We start from the raw sequence: 24,907 nt of genomic DNA on the forward strand, positions 1-24,907 counted from the left end.
AAAGTTTTGCTTTTAATTTTTGGAAATAACATTTTGTCTAACCTGTACGATTACACATAGACTTTAATTTAGGCATCTATACTGACACTATACTATAGATCTATACTGTGAGCTATAGTGTAGGTTTAGTTTGAACTCCATCCTCATTAGGAAGCCCAAACAACAGTTATATTAAACCTGTCATCCAAAGAAAGAGTCAGCAGAGTTAAAATAATGGATCCAAACTGCACAACAGGGAGTTTGGTCCAAAATCAACCTGAAGACCTGCCGCTGAGGATGAGTGTCAGAAAACAAAGTCGAGCACTACACGCAAGGAGCTGCACTTACAATCAAGACTGAAGGCAAAGGGTTGCTTCGTGGAGGTACAAACTCCGACCTCGCTCAAGTTCATGTGCGTTACTGCGTATTGTCAAAGTGAAGAAGGTGTATGGGTCACTGTGTGTATATGTGTGGGGAGGGGGCGGCTATTAAACTGGATGTCAGTGAGTCGGGGGCACATTCCTTAGTTGATTTAGTGGGCATTAAGATGAAGAGGAATGTGTCAAAGCTGCGGAGGCTTTAAGTCCACTGTGATGTAAACTGGCTGGGAGGAGCTCGGAGTTTTGACAGGCCGGCCTGACGGATGACTGACACTTGGCTTAATGTGAGAAGGATGGAGAGCAGAGACGAGCGGAGGGAGCCAGATGGAGCAGAGGGAGGCCGAGAAGGAGATTAGGTACCTGCGGAAATAAATATGAAAAGTGTGATTGAGGGTGACAGTTAGTAGTTTCGGGAAAGAAAAAGGAAGATTAACAAAGATGGAACATTTAGAGGAGGTATAGATAAAAAGAAAGAGAACTAAGATCTGGGATAAAAGGGCGAAAATATGGAGGAAAAAAAAAGTCCCATCACAACAGAAAGGAAGAAAAGAATGAGTCAAATCAGAGAGATTTCAGAAGCTTTTCTTTATTTGTTCAAGATGGTTTCAAAGAAAAAGATACAGAGAGAGAGAATACAGAAAGTTTTTTTTTTGTTTTTTTTTACAACATCAGTTGTTGGGTCAGTTGTGCAACTTTGACAGATTACAGCAGATCAAAGGAAAGCAACACAAGTTTGTCTATATTTATATATCTTAACTTTTTTCAGTCAGAACACAGAGCTGATGTCTTAAAAACACCTAAATCAAGCTGCTGTATGGTACAAACTCTAAAAGTGGTGCAAAAGTTTTCATCTAGCAAACAACGAACAAAATCAGCTTAAAAAAAGCATCAGGTAAGACGTGTGTGTGTGTTGAAAATGTATTTAGTCCTGAGACAGTGCACGCATATACAGTGTGGGTGTGTGTTTCATGTTAGTGTGTTTCTAACTGTGTTTGTCTGCTTTGAGGATATCAAGGTGGGAAAAAAAGCAACTTGTCAGTTATTTTGACACAACATACCGCATTGTAAAATCTTAGGGGATAAACTTTGGTGATTTCCTACATTTTTCTTATGGCAACAGTTGATTCACTAACAAGTATTGTTTGTGTATCAAAAGCTTCGGTTAATTCCTCTGTGCCACCGAGCTCCATTATCACTGAAAAACTAAAGGACATCACTGAGCTGCACTGCAGAACTGACGAAACTTTCCTCATGACAACCACTGTAGTAGGTTTGATGCTTGTATGTGACAGAGTAATGACATGACAACACGTGGATAATAAGACACTTCAGCCTTTGAGCAAGATGAACAAACTAAGGAAAACAAGGATTTGAAGGGATAAAGTGAAAAATCATCTGTTCCCAGGAACCACATACCTGGCACTGGAAATGCAACTTCTAAAACCAACTTAATTATAACATTTAATAACACAAAATTATGATATGATGAAAAGGCTAAGTAAAAAAATGTTGTGAGCAAATTTTTCCAGAAACACAGTGAAAGTGCCATCAATAGTCCACGGAGCTGTTCCTAAGCAAACTATGGTCTAAATATATTTGTTCACTCATCCATAGATGCTGTGCCATGAGGTAAGTCTGGGTGTGCTTTGTGATTTTGTGACAATCATACCTTGTTATGAATTGTTAAATGAACTTTGTAAGCACTCATTTTCCCATTTTGTTCATGCACTTGTTCAGATGTTGAGTTTTCCAGATGCAGGAAGACCGTTTGTTTGGACTGCGTAGAAGTGTCGAATAAACCAGTGGAGGACAGTGATAAGCTAGTGGACTGGTCTCTTATTACTCTTATGTAGAATGAGAGCTCCAGAGGCAAATGTGCTTCCAAAAGTGCCTTCAACCGCCAATAATCAAAAGATCCGACAACTCATCAGGTGACACAGAGGCAGTTTTGCACAGATATGAATACAGGTGTGCCTTGAAATGTTATTTTCCTGTGTTTTGTGTGCTTTGGATGACTAAGGTTTTACATGCGTTTGATACACACACAATACTTTCAGCACAATAAAGTAAGTGTTTGTTTTGGTGTTTTGATAAAAGAAATATACAGAATACCAACAAAGTTAGAATTTAACTCAATTAGGCCTCTAACAACCTCCGAACTCAATAAAAGGTAAAAGCTCAAGAAGCATTGAAAATGAATACAACAGCAAGTAATTTAATTTTCTTCATACCTTTAACAGCTACATTTTAGGGAACAGAGATCTGTGCAGTGCATTTCTGATTCAGTGTAGAAATGGAAACACACACCTCCAGAAATAAAAAAGGCAAACCGCAGCCAGCGTGCAACCAAATCTGGTCCGTCTTCCTCCCCCGCCGTACGTAAACATGACTTTACTTCCTTCTTATTTCCTGAAATTATCCGTACCCTCCTGTTAACGAATGAAAGTGCAAACGCCATTCTCTGTCAGTCTTGAAGCATGCATCGTATACAGCCGACACACTGTATGCATGATTCATTTACAATATGAAACAAGATAAATAATCTCTGCCCTCTGTTTGATTTTTCTTTTTTTTTTCTTTTTTTAAAACACCCCTGCATGTTGTTTTTGACATAAAGCTACGTGACAGCACAGAATCAAGTCAAAGTGCACAAGGTCAAAAGAGAGAAACGCGCAAAATGGAAAAAGGCAGGAAATGAGCGCCCCAAATCTGGGCATGTAAAACCCATATCCTTCACCCTGCATCCTCACCCCTTTCCCACCCACTGACCAAAACTCTGATGCTGATGTTGCACACCCCTGCTGGTGGGGCCCAGATGGTGGAGGGGGCACATGTCACACAGTGAGAGAGATAAAGCTGTTGTATCTCTGGATGTTCCTCTTGAGGATTTCGGAGCAAGGACCCAGCACGCGCTCGAAGCGTGGCCGATCCAGCTTCACACACTTGAGGGGACCCCGGGCGACTACGGTGGCAGCCCTGGGACGGTTCAGCAGTAGGGCAATTTCACCTGGATGAGAGAGAATAATCAGCACATCGCCCCAAATTTTGACCTCAAACATTAAATACAAACAGTATGAGAAATGGAGCAAAAGGCCCTAAATCAGTGCAGTTAAGTGACAAATTAAAAGAAAGTTAGTTAAACATAGAGAGGAGATGCACCAACATTTCATTTACAGCTAACTGCGATGATCTTTAAACCCAAAAAATGCATGTCTTATTTTTTTCACCTGATATTGAAACGTGATTTTAAAAACCAGCATATTTTGTAAATCACCAGTAAAACAAACCACACCTAACAGCTTATTTGGGGATTGTGCTCGTACACTATTTTACCCTGTTTAGTGAAGTTGACCCTTTAAAATACTGATATTTGCCATTTTTGCGAGTATTGTGTATTAGTAAAAAGCAACTGCTAATAAGACGTTTTACAATTTATATTTCAGAACAAGATTATTAAAGTTAACTAAACTAAAAATAAAAATTAGACTTTTGAAAAAAAAACTGAAATGAATTTATAAACTTGGAAAACAAACTAAAACAAAACAGAAATATAGAGGAAAGATCCTGTTTGTTAGTTTGGTAAAATCTGATCAAAACTTGCTTCATGAGGCTTTGATTTACTGATTTATTTATCTAGATGACTACAAGACTGTGAGTCAACTGCTTTCAAAGGTTCTTTTTTTAATGTAATAACTGTACTGTAGTTTTCCCAAATTCTGCCCCTGATATATGCCCTCCATTCAATAATAATTAATAGAGACTAAAACTAAGACTGAACTAATAAAAACTAAACTAAAATTAAATATTTTAAAACAATAAAAAATACCTACCCCTCAGCTTTCTAGTAGACACACCTATGGTATTAATTTAAAAATCCTAGACAACTTCCTTCTTAAGTTATCTTATCCACAAGATTTTCAGTGACCTTGACTTCTGACCTTTAGGTTGAGGTCACTCAGTATCAATTTGAAGCTCCTATGTTGCCTCGTTCTCGAGTTATCGCATTCACAAACTTGGGTTTCCACGCTGCATGCCATGCAGGGTGACGACAACAGCCCATCAGCCTTTTACAGCTGAGGGGTAAAAACGAAACCGACACGAGAATTTTCACTCTGGAAACTAACTGAAACTGAATAAAAAGCAAAAAAATAAAGACTAATTAAAACTATAATAAGTCTGGTTCAGAATGATTCATCTTCTCATAGCGTGTTTATTTACCATATCTTTAAAAACCAGTTTGTGACATAACTGCTTAAAATTAATTGGAGCACTATAAAAAAAAGCAGTAAGCAATGTGACTTGTGTTTGATCTTCTAGATCACTGTGTACTGTCTTCATTGATGTTTATTTACTTCTACTAGCAAAATTTGTATTTAAGATATTTATTAAAAGGTGTAATATAAACCAACTTTAGTCTCACAAACGTATGCGGTGCAAAGAAGCAGCAGGGACACACTTACCAAAATAATCAGAAGGTCCAAGGCGTCCCACCTCCACGTACTCCTCAATGTCAGACCTGCGCTGGAGAACAGAGGCGATTCCCTGGACACAGAAAAGAAAAGGAAAAAAGTTTAAAGCTGTAGGAAAAATGGTTGAGAGGGAGAGGAAGGATTGTGTGTGAAGAAGGGAAAGATGATGGAAGAAGGGGAGGAGGAGGAGGGGTCTGGAGGGGGCTATTTAACGAGGAACTGAAAATCATCAGGAGGATTAAGCCGAAGAGAAATTCCTTTGCTTCATAAGAACACAGGTGCACAGGATTTAGTCCACTTTGCTGTGGGATGGACACCTGTTGTGTGGGACAGCAGAAACAAAACAAAACAAAAAAAAAGGAAGCAGAAGAAGAAACACACTCTCATATCCCAAAAGGGCATGCGATACAAAAACTGATTGGTTCTGCATTATTTCCTCCAGAGTGTAATAAATACAAACATCTAAGCCCTTTAGAGGCTGAACTGATTCCTAAGTGTCTCCATCACATAATCCCCTTTATCAGCATTCAGCCATTAAATGGAAACAACTGCGTTGTCCAACAGTGAGAGTGCTCCAAAACACAGTCCTTAAATGACCTCAGAAAACCGAAGCGCTTTCGTGTACACACACAAAAAGAAAGCTCAAATAACAAGTTGCTAATGGTCTGCTTTACATCTGCAAGTGCACACAACCACACAATGTTAAATAAGAAGATAGAAGAAGACTCAAATGCTCACTCTCACATTCGGAAAATGTCAATTTTCATGTATACAGCTGATAGCTGCTGGAGAGACTGACCGACCATCCGCTGGCTGAGTGTTTGTGAGTCATCTAAAAAGTATAAGGGAGGAAATTTGATTTCCATTCACTTTGCCCAACAGATGATAACAGTTTATGCTGTCACATCTTGCAGCTGTTGACAAAATTGTGTGTGTGAGTGAGCATATGCTTGAATATTTATCTTAACGCATGAACCAGAACACGCGTGTTCAAAGCTGCGCCTGATGACACAGGCGTATATTCACATTAAAGTGCAGCTGCCACCTTTTGCCATGCACATGTATTGGGAGATATTTATTTTCTGGACCTTCACATGTACTCACAAGCTGCTGTAATTGGTAGTAGGTAAAAGAAAATCAGTAGAGAAACTTCCCAGCTTGTCTTGGATCGCTTCATATAACAGACCTGACGGTTCCAACACTCTCCCTCTCCGTTTCTAATCCTTCTCTGCTCTCTCCCCCTTGTGCCGACTAGGCTAATAATGCTAAATATGAATATAATGAGCCTTAATGAGAACCTCAAAAGCGCCAGCTACTCATTGCGGCCACACAAAGGTAATACTGTATTTCAGAGAAACGGATGTGTGTGTCGATTTAGTGGGTTTGTGCTAGAAATGAGCTGTGGAGGAGTGCAGGGACGCTGTCCAAGTAAGTGGAGAACACCGTGAGAGCGCCACTTCCAAGTAATACCTGGCCAAACTGTGGCGTGATGTCGTTTTATCTCTGGAGACAGGTCTTCTAACCGTATTAAAATAAAGCAGGGATATTGTAGGTCACGGAGGCTGAAGGTGATGTTTTAAGTAGTTGTGTAGCCACCAAAAATTAGGATTATGATCCACGTGGTATAGCAGTCCATTCTCATTCCCAGGGATTAAGAAAGTGTAGTTGTGTCAAAGCTGCTGACTGTCTATGAGACACCCACATCTGATTAATAACAGTGTAGGATGAGAACTTGTTGGATCAACAGCAAGACAGGTGGTACTTTACGCTCCTCTACTAAAATTATTAATTATTTGGCATGTGCTGCCTACTTTATGTCGCTGGCTGCTAAACTAAAACTACATTTTGGGTGTCAGATATTCTCAAAAAGAAAACCTGCAACTGATCTACAACCCTTGTTTTTTTCATTCAAACACTGAGGTTTTATAACATTTTTCCTTTTGAGTGCACTCAGTTTTTTGGAAACAAGCTTATTTCTGCCAAAATTAAAAGATATTCGTCTTCCGTCAGGCTTGCTTCAAAAAAATGAGAAGTATTATAGGAGCAGCCTTTGATGCTGACCCTATCAAACTTGGCCTTACTCCTTACTGTGCAAAGTTATTTACTGCTTACTGTGGAAGTCCCGTCCAAAATAAACAGCAAAAGCAGATCCTGGTTTGAACTTGTACGTCGCTATGGGCAAATGTCTTAACAGTTAAAGCTCTTAATGATATATTTTCTTTCCTGTTGTAGTCGTGCACTTTCACTGAACTTTGAAGTAAAGAATTTGATTCAATCAAGTTCAAATGGTAAGCTACTGGAAAGTGCTTATGCTTACTTACTTAATTATAATCGCTTGACTGCTAAATCAAATTTATCTGATTAGACATATTGATAAATAAAAGAGTAGCCACTGCCTGGAGGTAAGTATTTCTGTCTGCTGCTCTGAATCCTAATGCTGTGGCAGGCTGCGGCTCATCTCCTCATGGGCATGCAGCATAGGAAAAGCTGGTGCTTCACAGTTTGCCTTTGTGGTTGACTAAAATGCTGCTATGTGACCAAGTTGGCTTTCATGGCACATTAACCTCTGTGACATTAAGCCACATTGTGCACATGTATAAAGATGACGAGGGTTTGTAGACTGCAGCGTATACAGCCACACCATCTACACAAAGAATTGCATTAGCAGAATTAGCTCTATCGGGCTTTTTACATCTTAAAAGGCCCTTTTAGCAAATTTATTTTGCATATTTGCATTTATGCTGATCACAGTTCTTTTTATATTGTAAAAAAAACGTTTCAGTTGTTAAACACTTTGTAACGCTGCGAGAAAAGTGCTACACAAATAATCACATTTCTTTTATGTCTGTTGTTATACTTTGCCTAATTTCATGCGAACTCTAATAAGGTATAAAAATGTTTCCAAAAATATAATGAACACTTTTCTCGTCTTAACCCCCCATCAGTTTTCATCTAACCATTAACCATTTTACAAAAAACAGCGACCACTACTGCCATTACAGAGATAAGAGTATTAAGATAAACTGCTAGTGTTTCAGCCCACAGATATCTGATGTTTTCATCTTTTTGATATTTTTCTTCTCTCCAATGGAGCGTAAGTAGAGTGACTAATAGGTCGCTTGTATCGCCATTGTTAGTCTTGTTTCCACTGCACTTTTTGTCACGTTTTGTTGAAACTTCCATCTCTGCAAATTCGCTCACAAATTTCGAGTGTTGTGGTTTGAGAGCCCAAAACCGTAAGATGTGAATGGAGAGAGAATGAGGTGGACGAGGCACAGACGCGAGTGTTTACAACCAGTGGGTTCCTCTTCTTTCTATTCATGTCCAAACAAAGTGAGTGAGACAGTGCAGCGCTGCCAGTACAGTAGTTCACTGGTGAACAGGCCTCATCCAGTGTGGTCCAGATAACCATCTCACACTGTACCACCCCAAGGGTAGCGCTCTGCTCCACAGATATTTTGTTTTATAAACATCAGAGAGCCTCCTCTACCCGACTCAGGGAGACTGAGACCGGTAACAACAAAAGACAGCAGACGAGGTCAGGCAGAGCGAGAAACACTAACAGAGAATATGAATGAATGAACATGAATACAAACAAGTAGCAGAGAGACAAAGAAAGGATTCGTGTGAGCCTCTTTCAGCCCTCAACTTAAATAAGAAGTATCAGATGATTTTTGGACGTATTTTAAGGACCGGTCACAGTTGCATCCATTTCTGTGTATACACACTTTAAACAAACATGCCACACAGAAAGTGCACCAGCTTGTAGTGACAAGTTAAAATGTAGCATCTTGCATGAAAGAAATGACAACAATTTGAACATGCTCGCAGAAAGAGAGGCGCAGCCAGAAATGGAGAAAGGTGATATCCCGAGTCTGTCTGTTCACGAGACCACCCAGCATCAGCAGAGTCTGCACCTTCTCATTCAAACGCCAGCACACACGCATAGATCACTTGCTCAACATACGGTAGGACAACAGTGTTTCTCACAAGATTTGCATCTAACAGCCTGAGGGGCTCTTATTTGAACATAAAATGACTCAAAATGGTTCAAATCTAATGAGGCCCGTTAATCTTTACCTGTTTGTTTTCACTCAGATCAACCGCACTGATCTTCATTCTATAAAAGCAATATTAAACTCCATTAGCTAAATTGCATTTCAGCAAAAAACAAGCAGGTTACACGCGAGTACCGGGAGATATTCTGCAGACAATCCACAGAGGATATACCATCTGTGGGACCCACAGGGAACCTGTAAACTCCTGAGAAATGATTCGTTCTGTGTGTGGTCAAAGAACAAATGGGAGACGTCCGTTTACACTGATGACTGGAAGATGACTGGAAGAACACATCAGCAGAGAGGATGATACGTTCTTCAAGAGTCATCAACCAGTTTTAAAAAGGTGTGAAGCAGCAGAGACATCTGACTTCAATAGGCTCAAATCAAATGGACTTGGGTAGGGTTCCTTTTCTAGCCTGGGGGTCGTAGTATCCTCGAGAAAGTTACAGAACCCAAAGTTGTCCCTGATGCATCCATCAGAGTATGAGTGTGTGGAAGTTAGATTAAAAGTGTTTGGGCATAGAAAAAATAAGCACTTGTATAAATGTGTGTGTGTGCGTTTGTGTGTAAGAATGAGGTTTGTGGCAAGAAAACCCTTTGAGTGCACAGAGCAGAAAAGTGCTACATAATTTTACAGTTTATTGACAAAAACAAGACTTCAGCTAGACATCTGACATTCGTAACCTCAGCTGGACGTCATCTTTTCGGCATAAAGTGACATAATAATTCCTTTCACAAAGGTATGTGATTGGTATGTGATCAGAGCTGTTCATCTGTTTGTTATAAAAAAAAAAAACTAAAGCTGGTGCAGTGGTGTTTGGGTGAACATCTGCATCACTTTCATTAAGAATTTAAAAGATGGACACTTGCTTTTCCAAAGGATGTACTCTGAGTGACCTTCTAGATAAAAATTAAACACCAAGAATAAAAATTATATTATGCAACATGTCAACCTTACAATTCCAGTTATCTCATGTAAAGATAAATCTTATGAATTGATTAGATTGCATTGATTCAGGAGTGCACTGAATAGCTTTTCGGGTAGCCTTTTCCCTCTACCCAAGATTGTTTGCTGTTACAGTTTTGCATTACTGCCTGGGAAAGCACAAGTTATGATACTAATTATTTGGCATTAAAAAAACATGTGCATGTGTTATTTCTAGTTAATACTTAGCAGTAGCATACTGTGAAATCTTGAAATATCACAGTGTAAAAGGTGCAAACGACTTGTTAAAGACTGAAAACACTGATTTTGACTTAACTTGAAAAACTGTAACTTTTCCCACATCTGTTTATAGTTAAGTAGCAACACATAATACATTTTGATATTCAAGTTAAAGTTTCTTAATCTTTAACTGGCCCTTTTTCTCAAAGGCTTGACTGAATGACATGGAGAGAATAAGAGTCTGCACATTAGGTGAGTAGAGCCCTTAAGAAGAGAGCAAACGGTGGAAAAGGCAGAGAGGGTTGACATAAGGGAAGGTGAGGCTGAGTCTCTGTGGCCCCCGGAGCTTGTAAAGGCTTGTTTGTACAGTGTGAGAAAAAAAAAATGTAAACATGTCACTTTTCATTAGGGCCCCATTTCACCCAGCAGGAAGAGAAAGTGGTGTCTCCATACCTCCTTTAAGTTAATCTTCCCCATCAGGAGCATGTAATTTGTGATTGTGGGGTTTGTCTTTGGCTTCATCTACCAAAACCACACAAAACAACAAAAGATAGTGAAAGGAGACAGAAAAAAGAGGCACGGTGGGCAACTGAGAAGAAAAGAAAAAAAGAGTAACTGACTAAGCAAAGCACAGAGCAAACAAATAAAAAGAATCACAAGAAGTGCATAGCGAGAGCGCAGGAGGCTGATCTTACTGTAACACGCGCTCGCAAAATCCTCTAACTCTTTACATGTGGTCCTTTTTGAATCAACCTCCTCGCAACCCATATGTCCCTGCCCTCTTTGACTCATCCCTCTGTCTGTCTCTCTCGTCTCCCTCCCAGGAGGGCTCCTGACCCTGTGTGAAAGTCAGCAACACACATTCCACCACAGTCCACCCTGCTCTGGGAAAGTCAGGCTCTGCAGCACGAGAGATGGGGAGCAAGCGGGAGGGAGGGAGGAAAAGAAGGGGTGAGAGCTTAGACACAAAGGGGAAAATAGACAGAAGAAAGGGAAACGGTTCAAAATATATACATTCCTCAGTGCTGAGTGTGGCTGCCTGCATTTAAAATGATGAGTCTCACATTGTGACACATTCACATAGACCTAGACAGCTGCCTTCAATGGGCTGCTTGCCTGTAAAAGTGGATTCCTGTATCTCTCTTCCTTTTCCTCTTCCTCCTCCATCTCTCCATCCTGCTATCCCCCCCACATTCCTCTACATATTTTGCTATTTTGTTTTTCCTCTTTGGGATGTACAAAGTCTCAGATTGATGAGTCACACATACAGAGCTGTGTCTTTTGCATTTCCTGCACAAACTTTAGACTTAGAGCAGCACTGCGATAATAGACAACAAGATAATGTGAGATGTATGTAAAATATATACAGTGCCGTCTGTAAGTACAGGTCTATATTTTCAAAGTATTACCAATAAATTTCATGCAATTTAGAAAATTCCAGTTTAATTTCTGTGTTTTGTGCAGCATATATGCATTGGATGGGATGAGTTCAAACTGATTGACATCAGGAGCCTCACACCAAACTAGATTCACAGGATGCAACATAAAAGTCGTTGAGTCTGTTGAAACCCTCTATAAAAATCACCAAGATGCCAATTTTCACAGACCTAATAGTATCACATGACCTCTTTGTTTGATAAAATACAGATTAATAGTAGCAATACGTAATTTGTGCGGGTAATTTTTGCATTACAAATTATCGATAATCCTGGCATTGTCGTACAGGATTAAGACCACTGACATTCGCTGTCAGTTATTACAAATTTCTGGAGTTCCAGAGGTCATTTACGATGTCAAAGATCTTCAGCTTTAATGTGGAGCAGCTTTTTAGCATTTATTGAAATAGGACAGTGGAGCAAAGACGTAAAAGGGAAGAGAGAGCAATAGATTTGAACCTGTAACAGCCTCACAGCGTATGGGTCACCTGCACCACTTCATGAGCTATATCAGTACCCGGGGGCTGCCATTTCCTTAAACAAGACATAAAACAGCGTTTTTCCTACAAGTGAAAAGTATGAGCATCTGTGAGGAAAGTTCATAGGAAATATAACATGCCTTTAGTGATGCTGATGCTACAACCTTATTTGGTCTGATATGACAAGTAGTTCAAGTAGTTTTAGGATTTTGAACAATGTCCTGTAAACATCGCTTGTTACAAAAGTTACATTTTGTTGCTATATTTGGAGGGAATCTAAACAGCTCTAATATCACTAGTATATTAATTTTATGCACATTTTTTGACAGCATATCCTCCCTGGTTAAGCTCTGCTAGAGCTGTAGTTCGGCTGTCTTCAGGTTTTCTTTGTATAAACTAAAGTTTGAAATTCAGCAAGTGAGACTGATGTAAGCGTGACCATGAGTGCTACACTTTGCTAACCCATCATAGATGTGAACACCCTTACTCCTTCGGAGCATTAACGGCTGACGTGCAAATTTACTGAGCTGGATAAAAGCCAAAAGAACATTTCAAATAACTGGAAAATGAATGTATATTATATATGTTGAGAGGGGCATAGTGAGGAGCATAAAAATGCAGATAAAAAAGAAGGATGGAGAAGAGTGTTGTACTGCAGGGGCGCAGGTGAAGGGAGAGAATCTGTGTGAGCCAAAATAGGGATAAAGGCTGATACATCATTAACCAACCCTGATAAAGAAGTACCTCTAGCTTAGCCCTTTCAATCCACTGTAACCAGTGTACTGCTCCTATTATCGATGGACATGAAACAAGTAAGTCAGGTAAACTTAGTAAGTGACAGAAAGAATGACACTCTGAAGAAGACTGACTAACCCACGAGCAGGTCTGAAAATAAGGACGCAACAACAGCAGATTGTGCCCCAACCCCCTTTAGATGCCCCTTTTGACTCGATGCTGGTGAAAGCCGAATAAGTATGGAGTTAATAAAAAGTGCGTTAGGATGACAGGCAGGGGGCCCTTCATGAAGTCACACCAGGGGCCTCAGTTCCACAAAGCCTCCAGTGTGAGGGAGCTATTCTTTGCACAGGTTCTGTGTGTTTGCAGGCTGGGGCAGGGGAGCACTGGGTACTCTGTCTGCTGGTGGCAATAAACTGGGATCAGTTGCAATGTCAGCAAACAGCCCACCAACATCTCTGTATGATGACATTTACATCAACCCTAGTGCCCCCCTTGATGACTCTGATGACATGCACACGATTTTAGGCCCCGGTATGTCAACATCTACAGCTTACAGGAAACGTGACAGTAATAGGAAACCACTACATACACTTTAATTCTGGTGATTTTAATGCTTTTTCTAAAGCACTCAATGTGCAAAAAATCAGCTTTATGCTCTGTGTTGGAACTAGGTTAAACTCCATCATCAAACTTGTCTCTTTCACACACAGAGACGTGCTTCCAGTGCTTTGTAAAACATCATATTCTTCACAGACTTTACCTCTGTTATGATGAAGAAATCATCACCAGGTTCTCCCTGCACCACTATCTTCTCTCCATCTTCAAACTGAACAGGCTCCAGGGCATCGGCCACAGTCAGGCGCTCCCATTTATCCAAAGATTCTGTGAAAGGACAGCAAATACAGATTACTGAAAAGACAGTCTTATTTACATTGATCAGTAGTAGATGCACATATAATGTGGATTACAGTTTCATGGCCTGGAGATCGAGGCTTTCCTTGTTCAGTAAGCTGGTAGGAACACTAATTACAATCCAGTCATTTAAGAGGAACCGTTGTATCAGCCCTCTGTCTCCTCCCTAATTTCATGGATCTCACAGAGTTAAAACACCTTAAAACTGACTCCTAGAATTTGTTGTACTCACTCTGGATTGTGTTGATTATACTCCAATCAAGTTCAAGTGGTGCGATCAAGTTCCTTTCCACCACTTTCGTTCTATGGTTGCAAAATATGATTTCATAGCTACAGTCTAACTTCATCAGTGAAATTATCTGAAATATAACCAAATATACTAATAAATATGATTTCGATTTAAGCAGCAATGCTTTAATAACTATTAAAATGATATATTTAAAAATATTTTTTTCACTTTTATATAATTTTAAAGATCTCTTAAGACAGAAGTAAAGGTCAAGATATGTGAAGGAGTTCTGCTAAAAAATTTTTACAGCATCTTTCTAAGTTTCTTCTGAGCGAGTCAGATAGTCTTTACGATTATCCAACCACAGCAACAGTGACGTGGTTAGCCTGAGATATTTCTAGAAACTGTTGGTATTCTCACAGAAACCAAAAACACAGTCATACATCTCACTGGGAAAAATGCTTGAACCAAAGGAGTTTTAGGCAATTCAGATGAAATGATACTTAAAGAAACAGGACCCGCTAGTAAGTAAACATCTCCACTCAGACATTGGTTACCGAATCGGCTAATCCTTCTTTAAAAATGGAGCAGATTATTGTTGCCTTAAAACCAGCTACACCAACATGTGGAATGTGACTTTGCTGCAGTGAAAGCACTGCTCATCCTTAGCTTTGTCTAGAAGGTTCAATGTTTTGATTTGACTCAGACATGAGTTAGAGGTGTAAAACTACAGCACTCTCTCTTTGTCCCTGATGTGCTCAGTAACTGATCCCAGTGTGTCTATTTGTGTGTGTGCACTTAGGATTAGTTAAGGTAAGCCTGCCGGTTTGGAGGTGTCCAGTGTCCCCCGCCAGTGGGGCCGAGGTGTCTGCTGGACCCAGATGGATGTCTTCTTTCTGGCTGCCAGTTAAAGGCAGCAGGTCCTATAGAGGTGAACCCTAACAACTAGCGCGGTAACATGATACACAAATGTGCCGACTAAAGAACCTACATTTCATGCTTCACAGAACTTGCAACCACTTGGAGCACCATGCTACACACATACATGGTAGACGCACAGGGAATTGCCCGTGGAGATGCTAGGGCCTGTGTGTGTGTACGACAAACAACAGGTTGTGTTTTTTACTCCCTTCACTCCATGACATCAAGGGCTTGTACCCAATTTCGTGGCTATCTCAAAAATCAAAGACAAACAAAAACACCCCCGCCTCCTACTCCTCCTCCAATTCAAAGGGACTGAGCAAAGCGAATGAGGAGAGGAAAAGCAGGAGGGTGCTGTCTGAATACAGGCCTTGACAAGGCTGTCAAAAAGAGAGCTGTGAAAGAAAAGAGCTGAATGAAAAGAGAGCGGACCTCGCAAAGACATCCTCCTAAGACCAGGATTGAGTGTATGTGTTTACTCAGCCAGCTAATAACTCTGTACAGAGGGCATGGCCTTGCTTTATACACCACATACACGATCAAGTGGAAAGGGATGAGATGTCAGCTCCAATTGCAACTCGTTTTCAAAATCTGAATGAATCTCATTCGCCATCCCTGAAAACTAAATTGCCTGTGCAGGCTGGTTATCCAAATTCCAGCCGCAAAGAGAGGCTTATCTTAACTCCCTATTCCTTAATTGTCCACATGGAGACATTGCACACATTGCATAGTGTGACTGGCTTTAGCATGAACAGTGTGAGAAGATTAGGACTGTACACACAGACCTCACTCAGCTATGGACCTTGTGTGACAGCGTGCGCCTGTGTTTATGTGGGTTAATCTACAGTATATAAGTAACTTTCTGCACTCTCAACTCTTTGACCTGTGTAAAATGAATGCATAAATATGTATAAACACACTCATATCCTTCGGCATAGTCACAAACTGATTAACAAAGTGTAAAAGAATTCATTATATTCACCAGTAACAACATGCTGCACGTCTGGTCTATATTATATTTAACGCACAGACTTACCAAGAATGGAGACTTTGCTCAGGAACTCTTCATACATCTTTCTCTTTCTCAGTGTGCTGCCCTGTAACACACACAAAAGCAAACACATTTACCATTTAAGGAAGTTGTTGTAATACTATGGTATTAATGCACACCAATGGTCATAAGTTTGATTTTTATCCCAAAACCAAGAGATCACTCTCATTAATCAGAAACTCTTTAAAACTTTTAATTGGTTTTATTTTTTTCACTCCTTTAATAACCAAAGTTAAAAGCACAGCAACTTTGCTTCGACAAAGTTTTTCAACTGTGAAAAATTTATTTCTTTGGGGTGCAAATATTGGAAAGAGCCTGAAAATCTGCACCTTAACATAGAGAGCATCCAAAGGGTTGCATGTTTCTCATTCCACAGCCAACCTTTTAAAAAAAACCTCCAAATATTACATATGAATACTGCCAAAATATTAAAACATGAATACACATTTTATTTTTAAAAAATCTGTGATGAATAGATGACAGTTCATGGGGTCATGGTTATGCAGGTGTATGTAATGTGTTTCTGATACATGTATGTCTGTGTGTGTGTGTGGCCCACCCCACCCACCAGGCAGGGGACTTTCCCCCATTCTGCCTCTGCCATGAAAATCAGGTGCTTCCTGACAAGTCTAGACCCAGAGGACCCCTTCCCTCGCTGCATTTCTCCTTCACTGCACAGAACCACTCAGAGGGAGCGGGAGCATGAAGAGAGTAAAAGCGAGTGAGGAGAGACGATCTTGTCCGCCCTGCCTTTGCATATGGAAATGATATATTGAGGCTTGGGGTGTCTTTAGTGCATAAGTGCCTGAGACCCGCTGCTGCCTCTAATTTCATATAATTTCACATTTTGTCTTAAAAGGGGAGAAAATGTTCCCAAGTGAGCCAATGTCAAAGTCAGAATCGTAAACAACTTGATTAAAGGAATTCTAGCCTGCGCTCCCTCCCTCCTGGATAAATGATTTGAGTTGTGTGTCTGTGTGCATGTGTGTCGTCAGTGTGTGCAGGCAGAGCGTGCAGTCTGTTTTTAGTTCTGCCACTTATGTTTTGCTGCCGTCTCCGCAGAGATGAAACTTGCTCGTTAAGCAAGCAAATACAAACAGTAACGCATGTACGCTCTACCTCTAACACACACCGCACACACACACACACACACTCCAGCTTACACAGAGATGTTAAGTTGGTCTTCAGATTTGAAAGTCTCCCCATAGAGCTAATCAGACAGCCTTGCAAGGCTTAAAGGCTTAACATGTGTACATGAAATTACATTACAATACAGTAGATGTGATTTATACGACTGCAGTAGGAACCGCTGGGTGGGCCGGAGTAACATCGCAGGGTTTCAAAGAGGCTCGCTGCGGTGGAAGGAATGAAAATGATGCGTTTCTAAATTTCTATTTCTAAAATTTCAAGTTGTCATTTATATTGTTGGTGAACGTCTTTTTTCTCTTTGTCTTCTGTTTTATCTTGTCTACTTGGGAGGGCCTGAGCACATGTTTCATGTATAAAACTCTTCTGCTCCTGTTGGCCCCAGTGTTCACTCCTCCTGTGGCTAAAAGATGAACCAGCCTCTGTGTCTGTTCAGTCTTTGAGGGAGAGTCATCAAAGACTTGAGGTGTGGCGTGAAGCCAGACTAAACCAACTGTACCTTACACCCCATCTCCATCACCTTCATCTCTGTCCAATGTGAAAAACATACACCACCAACCCGCCACGCACACATCCCCTCTCATTTCTCTGTATAATTTCTCCTTGTTTCCTTTCGTCTCATGTTCTGTTTGTTGACAGTTGTCTGTCAGTTTGTTAACGGCTTTGTCTGTAGCTATGTGTGTTTAAATACCAAGATGACACAACAAGAAAGGTATTGTATAAATGGCAGTAACACAATAGAAACAGTGTGGTTATCACAGGGAATGGTATTACACCGTTTACTCAATGTACACCCTGATAAGGAAGCTGGTAGGGTGGGTGGTGTAGTGAGAGGCTCTTTGGCTCTACATGATAAAATCATGGCCGTACTGTAAACAAACTGTGATATAATGACTTGTGCGCGTGTCATTATTTTCCACTGGGCATGGTGTAAGGAGAAATATCTACAAGTAAAGTCTTCAAAGGCACATATAAACAATTTCTGCTCATTTTAAAGGTTTTATATGAAATATATGAAGTATATAAGAAGTAAGAAGAAGCATTTTTTAGAGAACTAAAATAGTAAATTGTAAAAGTTCTGAGATTTAAAGTATCTTTTTTTTAACCAAATAGTTCTTCAAAAATATTAAATTTATTTCTGATTGATCCATTAACCATTTTGTAGGTTTAAGTGACTTGGATGATCAATTGGTTACAAAATATAAATTTCTGGTGGACCACTAACTGGGGAGGAGACTGCACACGATGCAGTTTAAAAATCACATAAATGTGGCTTAATTGGTTTTGAATTTCACTTTGATCTGTTGAAATTAAAATTCAGCTTAAGGATCAAATATAGACGGTTATTCAAAAACCTAATGCAGTTAGAGCCACTTAAGTGCAAAAAAGTCAGAAATGGCATAAAAAGCAGGAGCTGAGATTTAGGTGGGTTGCAAAGTGATTTGCAGTGTTCAGTAACTTTTAGCATGCTGTGTGCAGGATAAAGAAGCTAAACATGAGATCTGCCTAACTGAAAGCATAGAAGGGTATCAGCTGAGTGGGCTGGCACTGAGATTACCTGGTATTCCACGGCCTGCCTGCCCTACCTCTCTACTCGATATCCATGCAACATGCAACTGTTGCTATAATTGTTCAAAATAATGTGTCTTGAAATGGAATGAACTAGTGACTGTAAATGTAAAACCATTTAAATTACACATAATCATTTTTAAGATTTGGAGACACAGCAGACTCGGGACAGGAAAGCAGATGTGAGAACAATGAACCTGATGGCAGTGGCAATGCACCTTATGAGCTTCCAGATAACTAGCTGCAGACACAGGCGCTCAGCATATTTTTTGCTGGGAAACACACCACACACAAACACACACACATTTACACTCAGAGAGAAACCTCACTCGTTGGCCTAAGTCCTTGCCAGAATACCACACTTTGTAAAAACAGCTTTACAAATCATTGACAGCAATAATTAACTACAGGTTCACATAATTGAATTCTGTTTCACCCCGTCTCCCCTCCTGCAGCTGCTGCTGGAAGCAACGAAGGAATGAAATGTGTAAGACAAGGAGAATCCTCTCAAAGAAAGGTTACCAGGGCGGACTGTGCCCTTAGTTTAACTATGCGCTTAAGAGGTGACATGAGTGCTGTGTAGGTCAATGCCAACTTTACTCTGAGCTGAAAGGTCCGAAAACAAACCTGCTTCAATCTCTGCTGGTTTTACACTGAACTGAACTTTCAGTTGGCCAAGGCTTAAATGCAAGAGGTAGTTTAAAAAGTTAAATGGGAACTCTCTAATTTATTTGGAATATGGTGTTAGGAACATTTGAGGAAGTGTTTAGCTGGGCACAGACACACACATGGACAATATTTAGTCATTCTAATAACAACCTGTGTGTGTGTGTGTGTGTGTGTGTGTGTGTGTGTGTGTGTGTGTGTGTGTGTGTGTGTGTGTGTGTGTGTGTGTGTGTGTGTGTGTGTGAGTGTGCGTGCGTGTGCACTTATGAGCAAGGATGAGGGCAAGGGCACAGTTCCTTGTGTTTCCAGTTTAAACATTTCGACATTCCTGCTAGATAAGCTCCCGAAGTGGGAAGTGCAAGAGGAGTCATTAATATTGACTTTTTTTACTCCTCTTCTCACTCCCTCCCCACTTTTGGCTTTCTTCATCTAAGAAGGGATCTAGATGCATTAAAATGGGAGGATACACTCCTCTGTGTGTTAAAGCGTATTTGGAGTATAAAAAAGAAAGCAAATGTTTTAAGTGCTTAAGGAGCCTTAAGTGGTTGACTGGGAGGAAATACTGCAAGCAGAGGACTATGATTGATGACCGTAGAGAGTCTACTAATGGGGTGTAGATATTATTTGTCTACAGTGTCATAGTGTGGATTTGTTTTAATGTTTAAAATTTTCAAATATACCATAAAATTATGATAGCATACCTTTTCCAATTCATGGGTTAAATATATTTAAATACCTACCTACCTACAAATAACAAGCTCTACAGACCTAGAACCCCTTTGGTTATTTGTCTACTACTGTTAAAATGCCCAAAACGGAGTAATAGCATTCCTCTTTAATTATATAATACAGAAATTTCCATAGTGCTCAAATGCATACATTTATAGGTAGCCAGTATATCTATTTTAGTAATCAAGAGAGAATAACACATAAAGAAGAAGAAACTTTTGGCTGCTCCCTTATACACAAGGGGGGCACCCTATCAGCTCCATATGTTTGATTTGGCAGAGTTTTTGCACTGGCTAGCCGGCCTAACCACAACCCTTAAGGGATGTGTGATCAAAACAAGTGTCTTTAGCTTGTTAGTCAAATGTGTAAAGCATTACACTACGAAGAACCATAGCAAGCACTTTGTGTCCCAAAACTGTCATACTGTAATTTCACTCACAAGAAAGAAGATATTCAGTTCTCCATCCTGTTTCTTAGCCGCTTATCTAACTAGGGGCAGCAGGAGAGCTGGAGCCTATCCCAGCTGATGTAGAGCAAGAGGCAGTGCACAGCCAAGGCAGATCCGACTCATCACAGGGAAACGCAAAGAAAGACAGACAACCGTACATTCGCACATCTGCACCTACAGCTAATTTACAATCATCAGCAGGTTAAAAGCTTTTCTGAACCTACACCACCACAGTACAGCCACGGAAAAAAATATACAGCTGTAATGCTGTGTGCACAGTGGAAGCAATTTACCCATCAAGTTTTGCAATGTATGGTTGCTACAAACCAGCCTCTTGTATATTGTTACCATGGAGTTTACAGAAATACTGAGAGTCATCATGACGAAGTTCATACCATGAGGATGCGTCGGTAGCTGTCTCTGTCAATGCCCCACAGTTTCAGGTCTGTTTTGGCCTTGACGGTGGCTGCTCTAGGAGTCCCGTAGATGAGGGCCAGCTCTCCAAAACTACCTCCTTCTCCAATACTGGTCACCCACTCACCATTCACATACACCTGCAGACAGAACAAAAGCAACATTTATAAAGCGGGTCATATATAAGCTGGGATGCTTCTGAAGAATACAAACATTTTCTGGGTACAGCTGTTCTGAGGTAGGAATTTAAAACTTTCTGCTATTTCAGCTACCCATCCAAAGACACTTTATCCAACACTTGGCCCACCATTCCCCCATCCCCCTTCAGTTTCCAGGCTGTTTGATTTTCTCACTAGGCTTGTCCCTAAGTATTTGATCCCCACTAAGCCCTCAGATGAGACCCTCTAAAATGCCCTCTATCCCTACCATCTCTCCATCAATCCCTTTTATTTTCTTTGTCTTGTCTTGTTAGAGTCATCCCTGTGATTTGGAAGTGATGGGAGGTCGGAAAGCTGTGTGGATTTGTTCGGGCTGTGTGTCATCTGAAACACACATTCTCATGATGCTTCATCACTTACATGTGCAGGAACACACATGCACAGCTCTACTGAGATCAACCACTGTAGCTCTACAGACAATGCAACCTCAGTGAGACTCATTCAGGCTGTCTCTAGGGCTGTTACGGTTTCAGCTGTCGACACACTATCCACTATCTTGTTGACTTAATAACACAGAGAGAGGCAGAGGGAAGCAGGGTTTATTCCTCTCTGGTGGTTGTTGTGAATTGCCAGAATTGTTGCAGGCCATTATTCATGCTCCGAGTAGACCACAGGGGACTCATCCTTCACTATACAGTGGCATGGCTTCAAAGAGATGCAGAGTGCTGACTTTGGTTATGTCAAGGCTAGAAGAGCAATTAAATGAACGCTGAGAAAGAGTTACATCAGAGCATACAGGTAGCATACAGGCTTTTTAACAGTCCAGTCCTCAGGTATCTCCTGACCTATGAGTCACTGTTTCATCCTCACTTTTGTACATGTGGTGTCATAAAGTTTCATGAACACTCTGTTGCAAATCCCGGATAGACAGAGCTGCTTTAAATACTTGAACGGGAGCAAGAGTGAAGTTACTCCCAGTCGGGGCTGAGATGACAGAACAGAAAAGTCTTGATTAACATGCTGTATGCTGTCTCTCACAATAAGTGAATTTTCAAGAGCAAATCGCATGTGCCTGTGAATAATTAATGAACCAATGAATCAATATTACTGGAAGGGTTAGATGAGTCATGAGTTTGTTTCTCTGCACAAGCCTGCTGGCCATACAGGTAGGTGCAACAAAAAATCTGCATCTCTGTTTGGCATGATGTAATTAATTTCATTGCCAAATCCACTATAAAAATAAAATAAGCTTTCCTTTAAAATGACTGTTAAGGTAAGTAATTTAAACGTTTACCCAAATAATTGTGATTAAACAACTATCAATATTTAATTATAGCTACCATTTCTTCGCCCTGATAAGATCATCTTACATTTTGGCATGAAAGCTGTAATTTCTTTAGCAGTGCACCCATATAAATACAGGCCGTAAGTGAGGAGATTTGAGTGCAGACATGGAGGGGTGTTTACAGTAGTGGCAGTGGTTGTCAGCGTTCAGGCAGTTTATGGGATGCTGGCAGATTTACACCCCAGCTTAATGAGAGACATCTCCACACTTTAATAACCTCGGCACTGATCTTGAAGCAGTTTAGCGCCTGGGCTTTGGCTGGGAGGCAGCAGCTGTCTGTAGAGATAGAGGGGTGGATGGCGCGATGGTGACGAGGTGAAGGCGGCACAAATGAACACGAGGTTTGGACAGGGGTGAGGTTGAGGGTAGGAGTGCAGGATGACAGGGTCCTGACTTTGGGAGCGTGTGGTGTCAGTCCAGAGGAGACGACCGGCAGAACAAAAAAAGATGCACAGACTGAGCAGATGCAGATGTGGACTTAGATCAGATCAGAATTAAGACATTTTGAGAAGAGGGAACTTTATAAGATTAAACAGGCAAACTTTGTCTTGATTGTTGTAGACAAATTTTTGAGTTTTTCCAGATATTACCATCTATCTTTGTATCTAACGTGAATATAATCTTGAACTACATAAACAACCATGGATCCTTACTCTTACACAGGAATCTAAAAAGAGCCCCACAACTTATCAAATGATATTTGGCAATTCACTTTCTGAGAGTTCATTGCTACACCATCTTTCTATCAAGTCACCATCTCACTACTCCTACACTTATTTCTTCCTGCTCAGGTGGGTCAAACTTCAGCCAAGCTTGCCAACCTGCTTCTCTCCTCTTGCCCACTGTTTCTGTGCTCACTGTTGTAAGATGATAAGGTCACTTCCTGTTTAACTAGCTTCTGTTTTATCTCCCTCCACTTAACTCTATCGCTCTGTGTCAGGCTTGCTAAGACAAAAGATCTCTCAGTTTGTGTGCCTCTCACAGCCAGTTCAAATCTATAGCAGTGCACAGATTGTCATCAGTGTGGAAGAGACCTTTGAAGAGAACAAAACATAGGGGCAATCCTACAACCTGCCCATTGTTAGAAGGAAATTTTATCTCTACGTGAGTGTAGAAGGCTGGGTTTTTCTACTGAGTCACAATCCTTCTTATAGACTACACATGAGACAGTAAATAAAACCATACTGGAATCCCCTTTAATTTAAATATTTTGCTTTGACTCATTCAAAGTACAAGTAAGAGTGTACTCTAAATGTGCTCTGAGCCACTTACGTCCACTTCACCTTGGTCAATCACATAGAAGTTGTCTCCTTCATCACCTAGAGGGGAGAGAGAAGAAGAAACACAGGTGAGCACAGATAAGACATCAATACCTGCTAGCTTTAAACCATTTAGAAAGCTTCCTTTACTTGCTTTTTTTTCCCTTTTACTTTCATTCCTGTTTATTTCTCAAATGTGGACTTTTTAACCAGTAAAAGGTGCCCCTATGTTTTCTTGTAAACAAATATAATTATGTTCTTCACCAGAATGTATCCTTGAGGCCAAACAAACACATTGCTTCATTAAAAAAAAAGATAAGCCTCTTAAAACTGCTTACTAGCATGCAATCTTCTCACCATCTCTATCATCATTATCGTCCCCTGCAATTAAGTGTGACACACTTCACTTGTGAGCATGATGTCCTTGTGCATGAACACAAATAAAGAAAAAGAGGGCATATTCATAAAAAAGCAGTGTTCAAAGAGGTTTAAAAACTCCATCAAGAACCTTTCAACTAAAATTGAAGCATTATGGGACTAAAGTATTTTTGAAGCCAATTCACATGAACTGGGGCACAAAATAAATTGAGAAACTTTGGGGATTTGTGAATCCTGGAATGTCTCTGTTTGGTTCTGGGCCCTCTCTAAAAAGCCAAAGAAACAAACAAAAAAAAGAAACTGTTGGGTTTCTTGTCTGGATGTTATTTTTGTTCAGATCTTCATAAATTACCTACTTCAAGCTTCAGGGCACACCCAGCGTCAAAAGTGCTACTGCCTTCTCCAGAACGCATATTTCACTGTGCCTGCCAATATATTTGTGATATAAGGCTCTCACAAGCAGAAGAGTGCAACTGCAGCAGTGTTCATTACTGGTTCTTGGGTGGCTTAATAATGCAAGCTCTGAAACCGAAGTGTCTGAGCATGCATAGCTAGATCCTTCTGAAGTGTAAAGAACAGAGATCCATAGTATAGCAACCAACCACAGGCAGCAGCTTAATTTATTTAGTTCCTTATATTAAAGAATACTGTTTGTTATATTTACAAAGCTTGGAACTAAATGTGCTGTCTGGTCTGATGTTGTGTCACTGACATAAGTGTGGTGGGATTTCAAAGCGAACAATAACCCTCGAAGCGAGTCATGGGATCCGGATGGTTAATGTCCGTTAAAAGCATCTAGTCTGGAGATAAGGCTAAAAAATGGCAAGTGTTCCTTTAATTATGCTATCCATTACATAGGGTTCAGGGGAAATTATTAAAAAGGACTGACAGCCACAAACATGAGCAGCGCAAATCTCTCCCCGCAACTCCAAACTGCAAATGCAAATCCATTCAGAGGTACATACAGGTAATGAT

At 40.4% G+C, this 24,907-nt stretch overlaps 1 protein-coding gene across 4 annotated transcripts in view; it reads right to left on the reverse strand.

The window, feature by feature from the left end:
- Positions 1-938: 938 nt before the first annotated feature.
- Positions 939-24,907, reverse strand: part of prkar1b (protein kinase, cAMP-dependent, regulatory, type I, beta) — a 65,487-nt gene continuing 41,518 nt past the window's right edge. For all 4 annotated transcript variants that reach the window (XM_063471838.1, XM_063471839.1, XM_063471843.1 and 1 more), the window contains 6 exons: positions 23,568-23,614; positions 20,774-20,932; positions 15,806-15,866; positions 13,468-13,589; positions 4,820-4,901; positions 939-3,366 (listed from right to left, as the gene is read on the reverse strand). In XM_063471838.1, the coding sequence (XP_063327908.1) occupies positions 3,194-3,366; positions 4,820-4,901; positions 13,468-13,589; positions 15,806-15,866; positions 20,774-20,932; positions 23,568-23,614 (644 nt within the window). In that variant the 3' untranslated portion in view covers positions 939-3,193. The remainder of the gene's footprint in view (positions 3,367-4,819; positions 4,902-13,467; positions 13,590-15,805; positions 15,867-20,773; positions 20,933-23,567; positions 23,615-24,907) is intronic.

The sequence above is a fragment of the Pelmatolapia mariae genome, linkage group LG4 (assembly GCF_036321145.2).
Source record: "Pelmatolapia mariae isolate MD_Pm_ZW linkage group LG4, Pm_UMD_F_2, whole genome shotgun sequence".
In the NCBI taxonomy this organism is placed as follows: Eukaryota; Metazoa; Chordata; class Actinopteri; order Cichliformes; family Cichlidae; genus Pelmatolapia; species Pelmatolapia mariae.